General features: G+C 39.9%; 1 protein-coding gene across 1 annotated transcript in view; it reads left to right on the forward strand.

Moving 5' to 3' along the window:
* Positions 1-14,572, forward strand: part of LOC141069246 (uncharacterized) — a 40,205-nt gene that overhangs the window by 473 nt on the left and 25,160 nt on the right. The window contains exons 3-21 of the mRNA XM_073558700.1: positions 1,592-1,619; positions 4,047-4,107; positions 4,191-4,340; positions 4,919-5,115; positions 6,143-6,240; positions 8,033-8,148; positions 8,277-8,438; positions 8,732-8,922; positions 9,048-9,142; positions 9,354-9,466; positions 9,785-9,946; positions 10,032-10,237; positions 11,225-11,319; positions 11,533-11,642; positions 12,200-12,355; positions 12,645-12,850; positions 12,954-13,048; positions 13,141-13,262; positions 13,814-13,935. Of these exons, the coding sequence (XP_073414801.1) occupies positions 1,592-1,619; positions 4,047-4,107; positions 4,191-4,340; positions 4,919-5,115; positions 6,143-6,240; positions 8,033-8,148; positions 8,277-8,438; positions 8,732-8,922; positions 9,048-9,142; positions 9,354-9,466; positions 9,785-9,946; positions 10,032-10,237; positions 11,225-11,319; positions 11,533-11,642; positions 12,200-12,355; positions 12,645-12,850; positions 12,954-13,048; positions 13,141-13,262; positions 13,814-13,935 (2,485 nt within the window). The remainder of the gene's footprint in view (positions 1-1,591; positions 1,620-4,046; positions 4,108-4,190; positions 4,341-4,918; positions 5,116-6,142; positions 6,241-8,032; positions 8,149-8,276; positions 8,439-8,731; positions 8,923-9,047; positions 9,143-9,353; positions 9,467-9,784; positions 9,947-10,031; positions 10,238-11,224; positions 11,320-11,532; positions 11,643-12,199; positions 12,356-12,644; positions 12,851-12,953; positions 13,049-13,140; positions 13,263-13,813; positions 13,936-14,572) is intronic.

The following is a 14,572-nucleotide window of genomic DNA, read 5'->3' on the forward strand; positions in this document are numbered from 1 at the left end:
GTCAAATGCTATTCTTCAAGATCCCCCCATAGACTTGTGTGTTCGACTCAACCAGTGTGGAAAAAGGGGAATTAGCTGCTGCCAGATACCTTAAATGTCAGGAAGAATCAATCGGATTGGGCATATTGAAATCCAACATGCCTGATCCTTCTTTTCCCTGACCATTGCTATCAGGGGACATCCTCATTTGTATTAGAAAGTTGGCTAGTCTTACCACCATCATGTTTGAGGGTGAAGCCCCATGGAGTGGACAAAAATTGACACCCAACGTGTGTAAGTGTATGAGCTACACCATGGCATGATGCTGCCACGTCGTGCGACCCTACCCTGAATGCAGTGACCTGCCTCAATGCATCATGTCCCTGAAACTCAGAGACCATCAAAGGGGCATTTAAGGGCCCCTTCACTGACACTCAAATTTACTTTGCCCTTTTGACTTTTTTTTTTTTTAGTCTTTTTGTACCTTGGAAAAAACTTCAGAGACAACCATATGGGTATTATGAAGTTTTTGAAAAAAATTTTTTTAAAAAATTAGATTTTCCCACGATTGTTCTCTGTTAAAGACAGGTCATACTTCAGCAATTTTCTGAAGTGCACTCCTTTCCTGGAAAGGTCAGACGGCATTGCGTTTTGCAAATTGACAGCATGTTCACAAGGAATGACGCTGCAGGGTATAGAGAAGTGTAAATGTGTACAGTCCCTCTTCTATTCGCAGGATTTCTGGTGACTTTGTCAGCTGCTGTCTCTACGGTGAGAATCCATCTGCCATATACAGAATATGACTTTACTTTCTTCACATTCTTTTTTAAATTCCTCTAATATTTCAGTTTTCAACATTTCCACTATTATTTTGCCTTTCCTGGTCTAATCTCATACTTTTCCTTTTTTTTTTTTAATAGACAAGCACAATTTGTATAAGTTCATTATAAAATAAAAATTTTTGAATGGGTGGCGCTGTTGCATTGAAGTCTATGGCATGGTTCGCTGGTGATAAAGTGGTACTGCAAGTGGAAAAATGAAAAAATTGAAAAAAGAAAGTTGTGTGCAATGTTAAGAGTAACAGACCTCAGTAATTAAATCCGTCTACAAAATAGGACCTGCTTGCCGTACAGTGTGTGGTATTGTCATTCCTCCTTGCATTCTTCTAAAGCCAATCTCTGTTTATTCCCATAGTGCCCATTTGGCCCGATAGATGGTAAGTTTGCATAATCGGATCTACAAGTAAAAGTGGCCTATATGCATTCAATATTTCTCAGCTAACTTTGGACAAGTATTTATAAGGGGTAGGAGATAAGTGTCTAGTAGAGATTAATGGCGCCGATTATCTCCAAACAAACAATAAGAACGAAAACATAAATCCAACCGGTTGGTGTTTTGCTCAGCAAATATTGAGGATTTTATGTGCAGAACTATAATATATATGGCCAGCTTTACTGTAATGTTTAAACTGTATACAGCAGGGATTTTTGACCATCAGCTGTTGCAGAACTACAACTCCCAGCATGCTAGGAGTTGTAGTTTTGCAACACCTGGAGGGTCACAGTTTGGAGAGAACTGATATATGATAATCTGTTATTTTCTGTTTTTCCAGAAGCCACACTATGCACAGGTGTACCGAAGTAAGTACCATTTTCATCGCAAACATGCATGCAGCACTTAGGCCATCGCAGAGGCCCCTGCGTGAGAACAATATATGGGCCATTTGCAGTCTAATAGCTCATCACATTGCACCCATTTTGTGTCTGTGACAGATGCAGCTTGCTGCTTCTTTAGAGATAGAAGTGGCCCCATTACCTCTTGGGCCCCTGTGCAGCTGCACAGGTTGCACCAATGGTATGTCCTCCTATGGGCCACCACCCCCTTGGTACTCCAACACCCACTTGTCCTGATGGCCATTAGCTGACCCAGGCAAGAAAAAGTGGTCATACGTGAACTGTGTTGAGTGCCCCCACAACACTCATAACCATCTTATTGGATAGGACCATGCACATATAGGTCCACGTTGCCTATATCTCTATGTTGGTCAGGTAATGTCTGAGTCCCAAAGGTGGGATTGGCTCTTCCAATATATTTTTTGCACCTCAACAAAACTTAAAGTTTATTTTTTATGTAATTATTGATCAGCTGTTGCCATGTTAAGTATTTTTATATTATTTTCCATTACTCTATTTTGCTTCCTTCCAACACCATGATGAAGGTGCTGGTTTATCTGCCCAGTTAATGCTGGTTTAGTGGCTGCTTTGACTTGCTGCTTTAGCAAGTGTTAGGTATCTGTTATATTATACACCATTACCTTATTTTTCTGCCTTCTAACTCCGACACCAGGATGAAGGTGCTGGTTTATCTGCCCAGTTCATGCTGTTTCAGTAGCTGTTTGGAACTGCATCTCTTGAAATAATTTGCATTCCGACACTGTTTTCAATCACAACGGTGAGGGGAGCAAAGTAACTCACACGAGTGTCTGTAAACGGTGTGTGAGTACACATTTTTGTCAAGGCAGCTACTAAAAGAGCATGGACTGGGCAGATAAACCAGCACCTTCATCATGCTGGTTTATCTGCCCAATCCATGCTGATTTAGTAGCTGCTTTGATAAGAATCTGTACTCAGACACCGTTTACAAACATTTCTGTGAGTTACTTTGCTTCATCATGGTGTTGTAGCTAGAAGTAAGCTAAATAAGGCAATGAGGTATAATACAGAAATACCAAACTCTTGCTAAATTAGTAAGTCAAAGCAGCTACTAAAATAGCATGCACTGGGAAGATAAATCAGCACTTTCAGCATGAAACAAGTCAAGGTAATGGAACATATCACAAAGATTCAAAACTTTGATAAACCTGATCAATAAATGAATTTAAAAAGTTTAGGTACTTAAGCATAGTTTAATATAGCTTGGATGCAGTAAGTGCTGTCCCAGGTCCTGAAATTCACTAAATCCTGTTCATGGGAATATTTAAAAAAAAAAGTATTGCACAGTGTTTTTTTTTTTTTTTTTTATAAGAGCTGCTATAGGTAGATGATCACAAGTTTTGATGCATTTTCTCCCGGTGATTGTCTTACCGGTTTTAAAGAGGAGGAGAACACTTGAATAAACTCCCTAAAGTGGTAACCAACCGATTTGAGAAGATCATGGTGGAGTCAATGACCTGGGACTACCACTGACTTTTAGACTAAACTGTTCTATGACACCCTTTGGAACTGCTCAGAGATTTTTGACACGGCTTTCTACCTTTTTGCTCAGAAATTCTTGTGCAGTGCCAAAGGAAATTTGATTTTATTAAATGCAGAATCAAATTTTAGGGGTTATCCCAACATGACAAATTATCACCTACCTAATGAGTCTGATCATTCGGGTCCTGTGACTGGGACTTCCACCAATTATGGGGCAGTGATTGCACTGTGATGGTCCATTTAATGTCTGACGGACATAGCCAAGTACAGCATTTGTCTATCTTTGTCAGGATTATCGACCATACACAGAGTGGCAACATGTATGTCTGACTGTTGCTACCCCCTTCTTGTGATCATTTATGGTCCTAGTAATGGAGCAGTTAGACATCTCTTAAACAGGTCATAAGTTTTTATTGTGGGGACATTCATTGAGGTTGGTAGACACTCCTAGGCAACCAATTGGGAGAAAGCTCCCATGTCCGGGACCCAGACACAATATTACCCCTGTGGAAGCCCACGACACTCTCCTTCATCCTATGAGGATTATGGAGACAGTCAAGGCCAGTGACTTCCTAATACTTCATGTCCAACAGCCAGCAGATGATCTCTAAGTGACCACTTGGTGCTCCCATTGTCCTGAGAGTTGACGAGTCCCAAAAGCCACGTCCTTGCTGCACTTTATGGCCAACTGTCTCTGGTTGTGATTTTAACAGTCAGATTCTGAGAACTGGCAGAAAGGGCGATAGTTTAGACCCCAAAGTCATGGAATCCAAGCTGCATGTCGCCATTTTGCCCCCCCCCAGTCCTATAATAACAAATATCAGAAGATAATAGTCATAGACTTTCAGTGACATTTCCATTTTTCATTTTCAGCAAATCAGTAAATTTAACAGACATTTGCTATAATAACTTAAAGGAAGTCGCCTGTTCCAATGTGAGTATTTGAGCCGCCATCACCGCAGAGAACCATCCCCATTCACACTGATACAAGGTTTCACAGTAACCGTCTCTCCTTAGTCGTCCTTCTTGGCTGATGTCTCCACCGATCAGCTGGTGAACCTGACCTCCTGCTACATTGATACTGTGGTCCCCGGCTACTTCTCTTTGCTTTTTTCGAGACTTGATAAAAATAAAACCAGAACTGTTCTTACGAAATTTAGCAGCCAGGTAAGTAGTCACGATGGTGAGGCCGCTTTATGACACGTAGCCATAGGTCTCACCTAACGGCTGACCTCTCCTTTCCCTTCTAAGGTCGTTCTGAGAGCAGCCGACACGCTTGGCCATAAATGATGGAAATAATAAACCTTTAACAATTTTAATGGGAATATCCCACCTCGATGACCCCACAGACCATATACTGTAATAAGGAAGAATAATCAATTCAAACCCCCAAAAATTCTTCCCGTACCACATTGGTTTATTCACCCTAACAATGGTATTTACGAGGCGTGTATAGTACGAGACTGGAAATGGCCCAAGGCAAAATCCTTCCTCCTGCTTGTCTATGACCCATAGAAGACTGTGTACACGACACTATAATCCTCCATGACTGGGAGGAGACCCAACCCATTGTACCTGGGGCGACAGGTCATTATAGTATTCTATATACCGTAAAAGACGGGATTTCCCAGAAAATGACAGGTGCCACATGATTAGATGATTCACTCCTATGTTATGGGCTATGAATAACAAATATTCTTGTTCTTCTTACCTCAATCTCTCCATGTTGTTTTCATTCTGACCAGTTTTCAAGTCTCAATTCAACCTCGAGGGAATGGCTCTTGAATGGAACCTGGCCCTTGATTACTAAGGACCTGAACGACACCGCCGCTCCGCATGGGTGGATCTTCAGTGACATCCAGCCCTTCCTGCTCAATGTTACCTCTGATATGGTCCAATGTTTGCAGGACAAATACGTGAACTGTCAAGTTTTCCAAGAACTGTAAGTCTCCTTTATGGAATTTTCTATTTTCTAAGGAATCCATTCTGTATAATACATGTACAGCATTAGTATATTTTGTATATCCGATCCTCTTGGTTTTCAACATCTCTGCTTGCTGCTATTTCATTGTAACCCATATGGTTTAACCTACCACAATTTAAAGGGATTGATGATGTTTTGGCTGATATACAAGTTAGCAGTATATTTTCTGTATTACTTCTTCAAGGTTTTCAAGATCTCTGCTTGCTGTCAGTCAAAAAGAAGTTTTGTCATTTACTTTCCAAGGGGATAAACATTGGTCCTGGTCGGGTGATAACTGTTCTGTAAGATTATGTCCCCCCGGTGTGATCATCACAGGATCAGGACCGATTTGTGTCCTGGAAAGTAAACCATGAAGGGTCTTATTGAATGACAACAAGCAGAGATCTTGAAAATCTTGAAATGTTTCTCGAGATTGGAAAATTGTAAATTTTTTTTAAATATACAAAAAATAAAAGCAAAATAGCCCTTTAAATTTAAATAAAAGGCAACACTTCCCCTTTAACACGTTACCCTATACCTTCCTTATTGTAACGGGGTCTTCCTATCTCGGGTACCTCTTTCAGTACCACCCCGTGTTTCCGGAGGTCCACTCTGCTTTGGCTGGAGTCTGAATGAAGGACGCTGGCTGGAATTCCTGGGTTATATTGGCGCATATAAAAGATCACTGCTTCTCCACGTATTTCCAGTCTGACAACACTTTACTCACAGGACACAGAATATATCACACAGATACAGAGGGCCGGCCAATAGAAAAGCGGCAGGCCAGACATACATTAGAATAGCCGCAGGTGGCCAGAGCCTGCCGATATTTACTGTGGGAATTACAAAGGTGGGGGGAGGGGGCGGCTGGGTGCAGCCTGTAGGCTGATGCATTAGGGAAATGCATCTCCCATGGAACCTATTATACATACATATAACTGCACAACATATTCTGGGTGCTGAGTGGTTCCGTAACACTTATCATATGATTTCTTCTCAATATCAGAGTGAAGAATTTGGACGCTTTGTTCCCCAACATGACAGATGGGACTAAAGAAGAGCTTTGCCTCGCTTTTCATTCCTTCCTTAAGAACCACACGGCAGGTAAATAATACGCTGACGATAATAACGTGATTACGTTACGGTCGCCTACACAGAACCAGGCTGCACAGATCAGACGTCTGACTGACAAATCCGTTATAGAACGCACTTGTGCTCAGGTTTCATTCTTCCTCGTACGGAACAATAAAAATTTTGCTTTTTCTTTTTATAGATTTTAGTGATTAAAAATTTCAGACATTTGTAAAACAAACAAAAAAATTGAAAATCAAAAAATTTGGTTCCGTTGACGGAACTGAGCGAGGGTTTGTTTTACTTTTTTTCGTATGTTAAGTTTTTATTCATACAATTTTGAGGGTCATACACAGTATTGATTACATTTTTTTGTTGTATTGAAAAATAGTAGTTCTGAAAAATTTGATTTCTTTTTTCGCTGTACGGCGTTTATCATAAATACAAATGTATTTATATTTGGACTTTTACAGACATAGAAAATATGATTTTTTTTTTAAAGCAAAAATGAACTTTTTTTATTTTTATATATTTTTAAAACTGTTTTATTTTACTTTTTGCTATTTTTTTTAGGGAATTTGAACCAGAGATCACTTTGTGTATATGCTGCAATACAATAGTATTGCAGTACGTAGCAAAAGTCATGGTCCCCAGGGGACTTCATAGCTGCTGTGGCAACTTATCAGCTCCCCCACAATCACATCACAGAGGCAGATAGGCTATCTAAAATGGGAAAAGGTGACAGCGACATTTAAGGAGTTAAAAGCAGAGATCGGAGCTTTGCATTGCTCTGATCATTGCAGTTACAGGTAGATGCCGACTGTATAACACAGCCGACATCTTCCGGATATGGTGCGTGGTTCAACTCCTGAGTCTGCTCCACACAGCTGCACCTGACATGGGTCACACAAGTAAGGCCAGTGTTGGGAAAAGGTTTGAAGAACACAAATGTGTTTTGAATAGCTCCTCGGGGGCGGACCCTTACAGAATTCCCTATTTCGGTGTGCTTTACCATGACTTGCCCAAGGGTATTAAGCATAAAACAATTCATCAATTTTACATGGCGTGTTCTTTAACTTATTAGGACACTATACCTAAGGGTGAGTGCACACAATGTGGATTGACCTGCAGATTTTTCCGTGCGGATTTGCAGGTAAAGTGACCTGCTGTTTTCCTGCCGATTTGCCCTGCGGTTTGACACCTGGACAATGGAACAGGTGTCAAACCGCTGCGGAATCCGCAGAAAGAATTGACATGGTACGGATTTAAAACAGCAGCAAATCTGCACGGAAAAATCCGCAGCATGTGCACTGTGGTCTTTAAAACCCATTGAATTGTATTGTACTGTACAATGCCTGCGGATCTGCAGCGGATACGCAGAAGCAAATCCGCTGCGGATCCGCAGTACAATCCGCACCGTGTGCACATACTCTAAAAGGAGGCCCCTTTAGAAAATGTGGTTGTCACACAGAAGAGCTGCCAACTCTATAAGCATGAGTGGAAGGCCGCTCATCAGCAGTGACGGACGTGGAGTTTCCTTTTGCCGGTGGTTTCAGTACCCAAACCACTGATTATTTTCTAGGATGAGACATCCCCTTTAATTGTTATCATCAATGTTTAGGTTATGGCGTTGTGTCTATGGATTTTTACCAAGGAATGAGTACTTTCTCAATTCCACTGTTAAGACTCTTAAGATACATTTACATTATATAGCTCATCTTAAAACTCAACTGCACTATTATAAGCAGATGACTAACATCTTTATTGATGGCTTACAATTTAATTAATTCTGGTCATTTTCTCTCCACTTTTAATGAACCTATAGATTCGGCCTGTTCTCAGACCGGCAACAGCAGTACGTGGTTACAGCAGAATTTTGGAAGATTTATGCGGTTTGCAAGTTTCAATCACTTGTCTGAACTCAATGCAAATTTCAAACCTGTAAGTAACAAATATCTAAAAATGTAAAAATAAAAGGATTCTGTGTTCTGTCGTCCTTCAATATTCCCTAATATCAAATACTGGGCTGGATGAAGAGTATCCTCAATGAACGGTCACATTTTTTTCAGCTGGAAGTTCTGAATTTGCTCACTCTATCACAAATCGCCAACTTCACCCTGGAATTAGATGCCGCCATTAACTCTTCCGCAATCAACATAATTTTGGGAACCATACGTAACTCCAAAGATATGTCTGACTTCCTGGGTTACATCAACAAAGGTGCCTTGTTGGTAAGGAACAAATAGGTCTAAAATTTAACTCATTTAAAGGTTGAAGACACCCAAATTACACAAATTCCCAATACAAGCCTCGCCCCAGTGTTCTGCATGGGTGGAGCTTTTGTCTCCGGCCAAACTTGATTGGCTGTTTGCGGAGAGGAGTGACTATATGGGGATGATCCTACTCTAAATTATACAAAAGGGCATCGAAAGCTAAGCAAGAAATGCAGAAATGTGGCGTTCTCTTTAAGTATACCTATATTGCTGCTATATTCAGTTGACAATAAGTTTTCTTAACTTTCCAGGCAAACATCACTGGTCTAAGCCCACTGCTGCTCAATAGGACTTTCGAAGTCATCAAGTCCAACGCCTCATTTACCACGACTGATTGGAACCAACTCATCAAGGATAAACTGACTGTTGTCCTACCAGAAATTACCCTCGAACAATTGACCCTAGTACCCCAAAATATCAGCTGTGATGCCTACCACGTCATGTAAGCATTTAAGAATGCTATATACTATACAAATATTATATAGAATTTATGCCACCAGGTCTGACTGGTTAAAAAGTCGGAGTGTGTCCTCAATTTTATTTTATTTTGTTATTTTTTTTTTCCAGAATTGAAAGTCTGGATTCTTCACTCACACATATGGTTCCAGGGAAACCTGAAAATGTTTATAAATCCTTCATCAAGCCTTACATGACTAAGTCAGGTAAGAATTAAAGTAAAATAGGAGAAGATTCAAAGCCTATATAGTGATTTATGGCAAATCATTTCCCGCCCATGCTTAGTTTAGTCCCCTCCCACTAGGAACTAAACACTCGGTTATCGTTGGCTGATTGAGGGCTATAACCACTTGTATATGCTTTATATTCTTTTATTAAAATCTTTAAATTCATGTCTATTACCCTAATTTCTTTAAGGTTCTGTTTGCGCTCAGAACTCCAGCAGCAGTTTTCTTGAACAGAACTTTGGGAAGTTTTCTCAGTTTGCCAACTACAGCGACCTTGTGGCATTTAATAAGAATTTCAGTGCGGTAAGTAACAGACAAATTGTAAGAGAATAATGATTGGGCTATTACACCTTTTTAAGTTCTTTATTGAGCTTACTCTATAACAACCTTACCACCATCACCTAGAGGTGTACATACCATATCACATGTGTTTGCTGTAGATGGACCTTTTGTTGTTTGAGGTTTTCCTACTTTTTTTTGTAAATTTATAAGTGTTAGGAAGTGCATTGTCATAGAGGCAAATTAAAAAAAAAATAATCTGATAGTCTGTAGTCACCACTAGTGGGAGCTTTAGTTAGAATATTGCAAGCACAATTATTATTTTTTTGCACCATTTTACAGCTGGAAGTGCTGCATGTCCTTACTCTGCAACAACGGGCAAGCTTCAGCCTGGAGCTGAATTCATCTAGTGACCCCACTACTGCAGACGCCATTGTTGGGACGCTACACAACACTACTGATTTGTACGACTTCTTGAAATATATTAACAATGGCATTTTCCTGGTAAGTGTCCATGTTCTTAGACTTCATTCACATTTGCTTTCATATTCAGTTGGGAGAAATTATGTATTTTACACGTATTTTGCAGAAAAACACAAGCTCACTGAATTCAGCTCTGTCCCAGGCTCTTCTAAATAAGACATTTGAAACAGTGAAAGCCAACATTTCCACGTTCACCAAATCAGACTGGATTCAGCTCCTCCAGGGTAATCTCGGCGCCATGATTCCTGAGATCTCTTCCGTCCAGCTTAGTCTTATACCCACAAACATTTCCTGTGACTCCTACCAGTCCATGTAAGTAGTGGGTATGTGGATGATTAAAGTTGTGTTGGAATCAAATAACTACATACCTTTCAATTCCAAATTAATCCCCACCCCTTGTTTCTTAAGTAACGCCCCCGAGGAGTTCCCACTTTTGAGTATATCTGCTTAGGCTCCATCCATTTAGCAGATCATCATGTGGGACAATTTCTCAACAAACGAAATTGTTGGGAAGTGTACTAATAAGTAATTTCACCTAAATTAATATAAGAGGGTGACGAAGAGTACTGATGTAAAGAGCTCTATTGGGTGATCGGAGCCCCCAAAGTTTGCTTATTAAAGTCACAGGCACAGAAAAGTTATTTTCTACTGGTCAAGATACTCGACTACTAAACATGTAAAAATAAATGCTCCTGACAAACGCAGTGTACAATTCCACTTCAAAATTTACATGGGAAGCAAAAAGGTTCTGTAGGAGGATCGATCTCGAGCAAGCCTAGATAGGTCCACAAGGTTCTTCTGCACCATTCAAGCCATCGGGTTGGTGGTCTTTCTCTTCGCCTTGTCCTTTCAACAGGGAGGGAAACAATTCTTGCCGATGTAAAACTACAGGAAAAAAAGTCTCCCCTCAATAAAAAAAAAAGTGTTTTTAAGGTAGAAACGCCAAAAAAAAAAAAAAAAAACTTTAGGCAAAAATTCCTAAATGTGAATAGATTTTTAGTTTGACAACAAAAAGAAAAAGTTGGGTTAAAAATATAAAATGTATATTGCCCAATTTACCTACTACCCTCTCCCTATGTCCCGATTCTAACACCGTTCCTGATTTTTGGATGTAAGAATCGTAGACGCCGGACAACCGGTGGATCCTTCCAAAATCGGTAGGATCCACTAACATATACATTGGGAAGGCAGTCTAAAAAGTTTATTATTCTTAAAGGAAGAAGACACATTTAATTTAATATTTAATGAAAAAAATATGTAAAATTGAATTGAATAAAATACATTTTCAATTTCAAACAGACTCGGTATTTTGGACTTAAATTTCCCAAAAATGAATTCTGGAAACCAACAAGATATCTACAAATCTTTGATCAAACCTTATCTGTCCAACAAAGGTAAAAAAAAAAAAAAAAAAATTATTATTTTACATTAGATTATTGCTTGGACGTGAAAGTGACATGACTTTTAATATATATTTGTAGTTTACTTTTCTATGTGGACTTTTTCCCTCAAATTACAAGTTACCAAACTTTGAAAAAATGCATTAAAAAAAACTGCAGAAAAATTTAAATAAAATTCTTTTTTTCTGCTTGTTTCTTATGTCCCAGGTTCGGATTGTTCTCAGAATTTAAACAGCAGTGCAATATTAAAGCAAAATTTGGGAAAATTCTCCCAGTTTGCCAACTACAAAGACCTTAAGGCGCTGAATGTCAGTGGAGTAAGTACCAATACACCAAAAGGATTTTAAGCACCTGTATATGGGTTTTCAGTATTATTTTGGACTTGATGAAACTGAGAGGTTGCTTTTGAGGATACTTTTTTTTTTCCTATTCACTTTTGCCCAATTGTTTTGTCGAATGTATGACTTTTTTTTTTCCCTAAAGGGCAACAGAATCAGATGCTTTATGGTTTAAACCATCACCACAAATATTGCTGTTTATTTGGTAGCTGTTGGTTGGAATCAGCACCGGATAAACCTGGGCAGAACCCAGGGACCATTGGGTTTAGATTCTTTGGTGACCTGGGGAAACATGCCCCGCACTTAAGGGGTCAACCAATGGGGAGTCTATCACCCAAGAACCTACATGCATCTGGAGTTGGCCCTGGCCTGATCCCATATAGGATGGTAAGAAGTAAAAAAATGTAGAGACTACACCCAACCATGAAGATTACCTCCAGTAAATGGCAATAATTTTACCAAATTTGGCCAAAAATTAGATGAATATCAACCCACCGAGCCAGCGGTAAAGACTGATTTCTTATGCCGCCTTACAGGGTGAAATTCTGTCTTCTCTGACCAAGCAACAAGTTGTGGACTTCAGCTTGGACACCACCATTAATTCAACGGTGGCCGCAGGAATCGTTGGAATGATACAAAACGTAAGCGATGTAAATACCTTTTTGGATTCCCTGAATACAGCTGGTTTCTTGGTAAGTAGTGACGTCCCCCGCACCCTTATTCCAATGCTTCAAAGTTTAAAAAAAAAAAATGGCCAAGTCATGTGCTGAATCTATTAAGATTTAAAAGGAAATTACATATTTCTAACCACCACTAGGGGGAGCTAAGGAGCTTGCTGTAGACAGAGTGATATTTTGAGGTCTTCGGTGAGCTCCCCCTAGTGGTGGCTTCAGGTATTTAGAATTTGTTCATTAAATGTATTACAGAAATAATCACCATTAATTGTTCGACATCCAACAAATATGTTTTTTCTGTCCACAGAATAACGTGAGTTCCTTGAGTCCATACCTGTCCCAGGCGCTCCTGACCAAATCTTTCCAAATGTTAACGCAGAACCTCATCTCCTTTAACAATTCGGACTGGGCTCAGCTTTTCCAGAATAGACTAAGCTTGGTGTTACCAGAGATCAGTAAGGACCAACTCAGTCTCATCCCCAACAACATCTCCTGCGCGTCCTACCAAACCATGTGAGTTCTTACGTCAACCTTTTGCATGACCTCTACGAAGCGTAGAGACGGACACAATGGTCATTTACGACAGATCAATATAATTACCAAATTCGTCTTGTAGATTCCACAGTCTCCAATCTGGTTTCTCCAAAATGAATTCCAAAAATCGGGAAGATGCCTACAAGAGTTTTATCAAGCCATACCTAAAGAAGAAAGGTGATATCCGCTAATCATAAGCCTACAAGATACAGATGTCATTAAGGGGTTAATAGCGACTTCTCTTAATCGCCCCGTTCCTTCTCTTCCAGGTAACGCAATCACTTGTTATAACGAATCTAATCCCAACGCGTCTTGGCTTGTGGATAATCTGGGCTCCTATATAACTTACACAAGTGAAGAAGACTTGATCCTCTTTGCTAACGAGTCCACGGTAAGAATCTTTGGCATATTTTAAAGGATTTTTTTTTCCCAAGACTTTAACATCGATGACCTATCCAATATCAGTCACATTTATGGCAGGGATCTGCAGTACTACTCACGGCCACAACACAATGTGTGGCACTATTTCACTTCTGGGGCAATCAGCTGTGTAGTAGGGGTTTGGTGACTCGATTTCCCACCGATTTGACATTTATGACCCATTCTAAAGGACCAACCCAGAAAACACTTTTAAGAAAGTTGTCTCCAACTTTGGTCCTTTAGTTGTACATCAATAGTTTTCAAACCTGTGGCTTTCCAGATGTTGTGACACGTCACAGCCGCCCTGGAGACTAGTCGGACAGGCAGGTCCCTGGCGGGGTCTCACACTCGCTACCCTGGAGTGACAGGTCCAAGTTGCAATGCTTTTTTTTTCCATTTCCTATCTATTGAATCAATAAAAAAAAGGGCTGCAAAAGTTTACACACCCTTTAGGTCTGTTACTTCTCACATGGACTGTTTAATCTCAGTAAGTTTAACATTCATCTCTGGTTCTTCTTACAGCTGCGAACTTTTGCCAATGATCATTCCTGTGTAGAACTTGTAACCCATCTTGAATTACCCAAAGACACCGCAATTTATTTCACCTCCCTCCTGACCTCACGTGCATCATTCAACCTGAGCAGGTAAAAAAAATGCTGAAATCTCTGAGCGTTGTGCAGAGACATACTTGTATTATACCTACCTGCAGTCACCACTAGGGGGAGCTCACTGACTCATACACAGAGTGTGCAGAGAGCTCCCTCTAGTGGTGACTGCAGGAAGACTGATTTTTAATATTTAAAAGGGGTTTTCGGGAAACCCTCATCTCCCATCTACAGTTTTTTTTTTTTAATAAAAAAAAAAACTTGTGCTTTTCTCCCACTGCCGGGATCCAGGGAAATATTTTACCTTCTAGAACATTTGTAAGATTATCTCGGCACAGGAACATTTTATTTACACACATCCAATTGTGTAAATTCTTATTATTCCAACATCAATTAATTAGAATGTATTTTATTCATGGGAGAACCCCTTTAAAAGTTCCTCCCCCACATTGAGTTTGTGGATTACCAAGTCTAAGACCGCAGTGTGTGTTCAAAACGTGTTTGGTTGCTCAACGATGGTTTCGCCATACCCCCGCCTTCCCCGGCACTAGATATTTTGGTTATCACAAGCTGCTCTACATTTTTAATATTTGACAAATAAAGAATATTTTATGACCTGGAAGCTGGATTGTCCATTCATGTCAGAAAAATAGAACTGGAACTATAAAGATATACA

Source organism: Dendrobates tinctorius, unplaced genomic scaffold, assembly GCF_039654945.1.
Source record: "Dendrobates tinctorius isolate UK_male_01 unplaced genomic scaffold, ASM3965494v1 ptg000257l, whole genome shotgun sequence".
Classification (NCBI taxonomy): domain Eukaryota; kingdom Metazoa; phylum Chordata; class Amphibia; order Anura; family Dendrobatidae; genus Dendrobates; species Dendrobates tinctorius.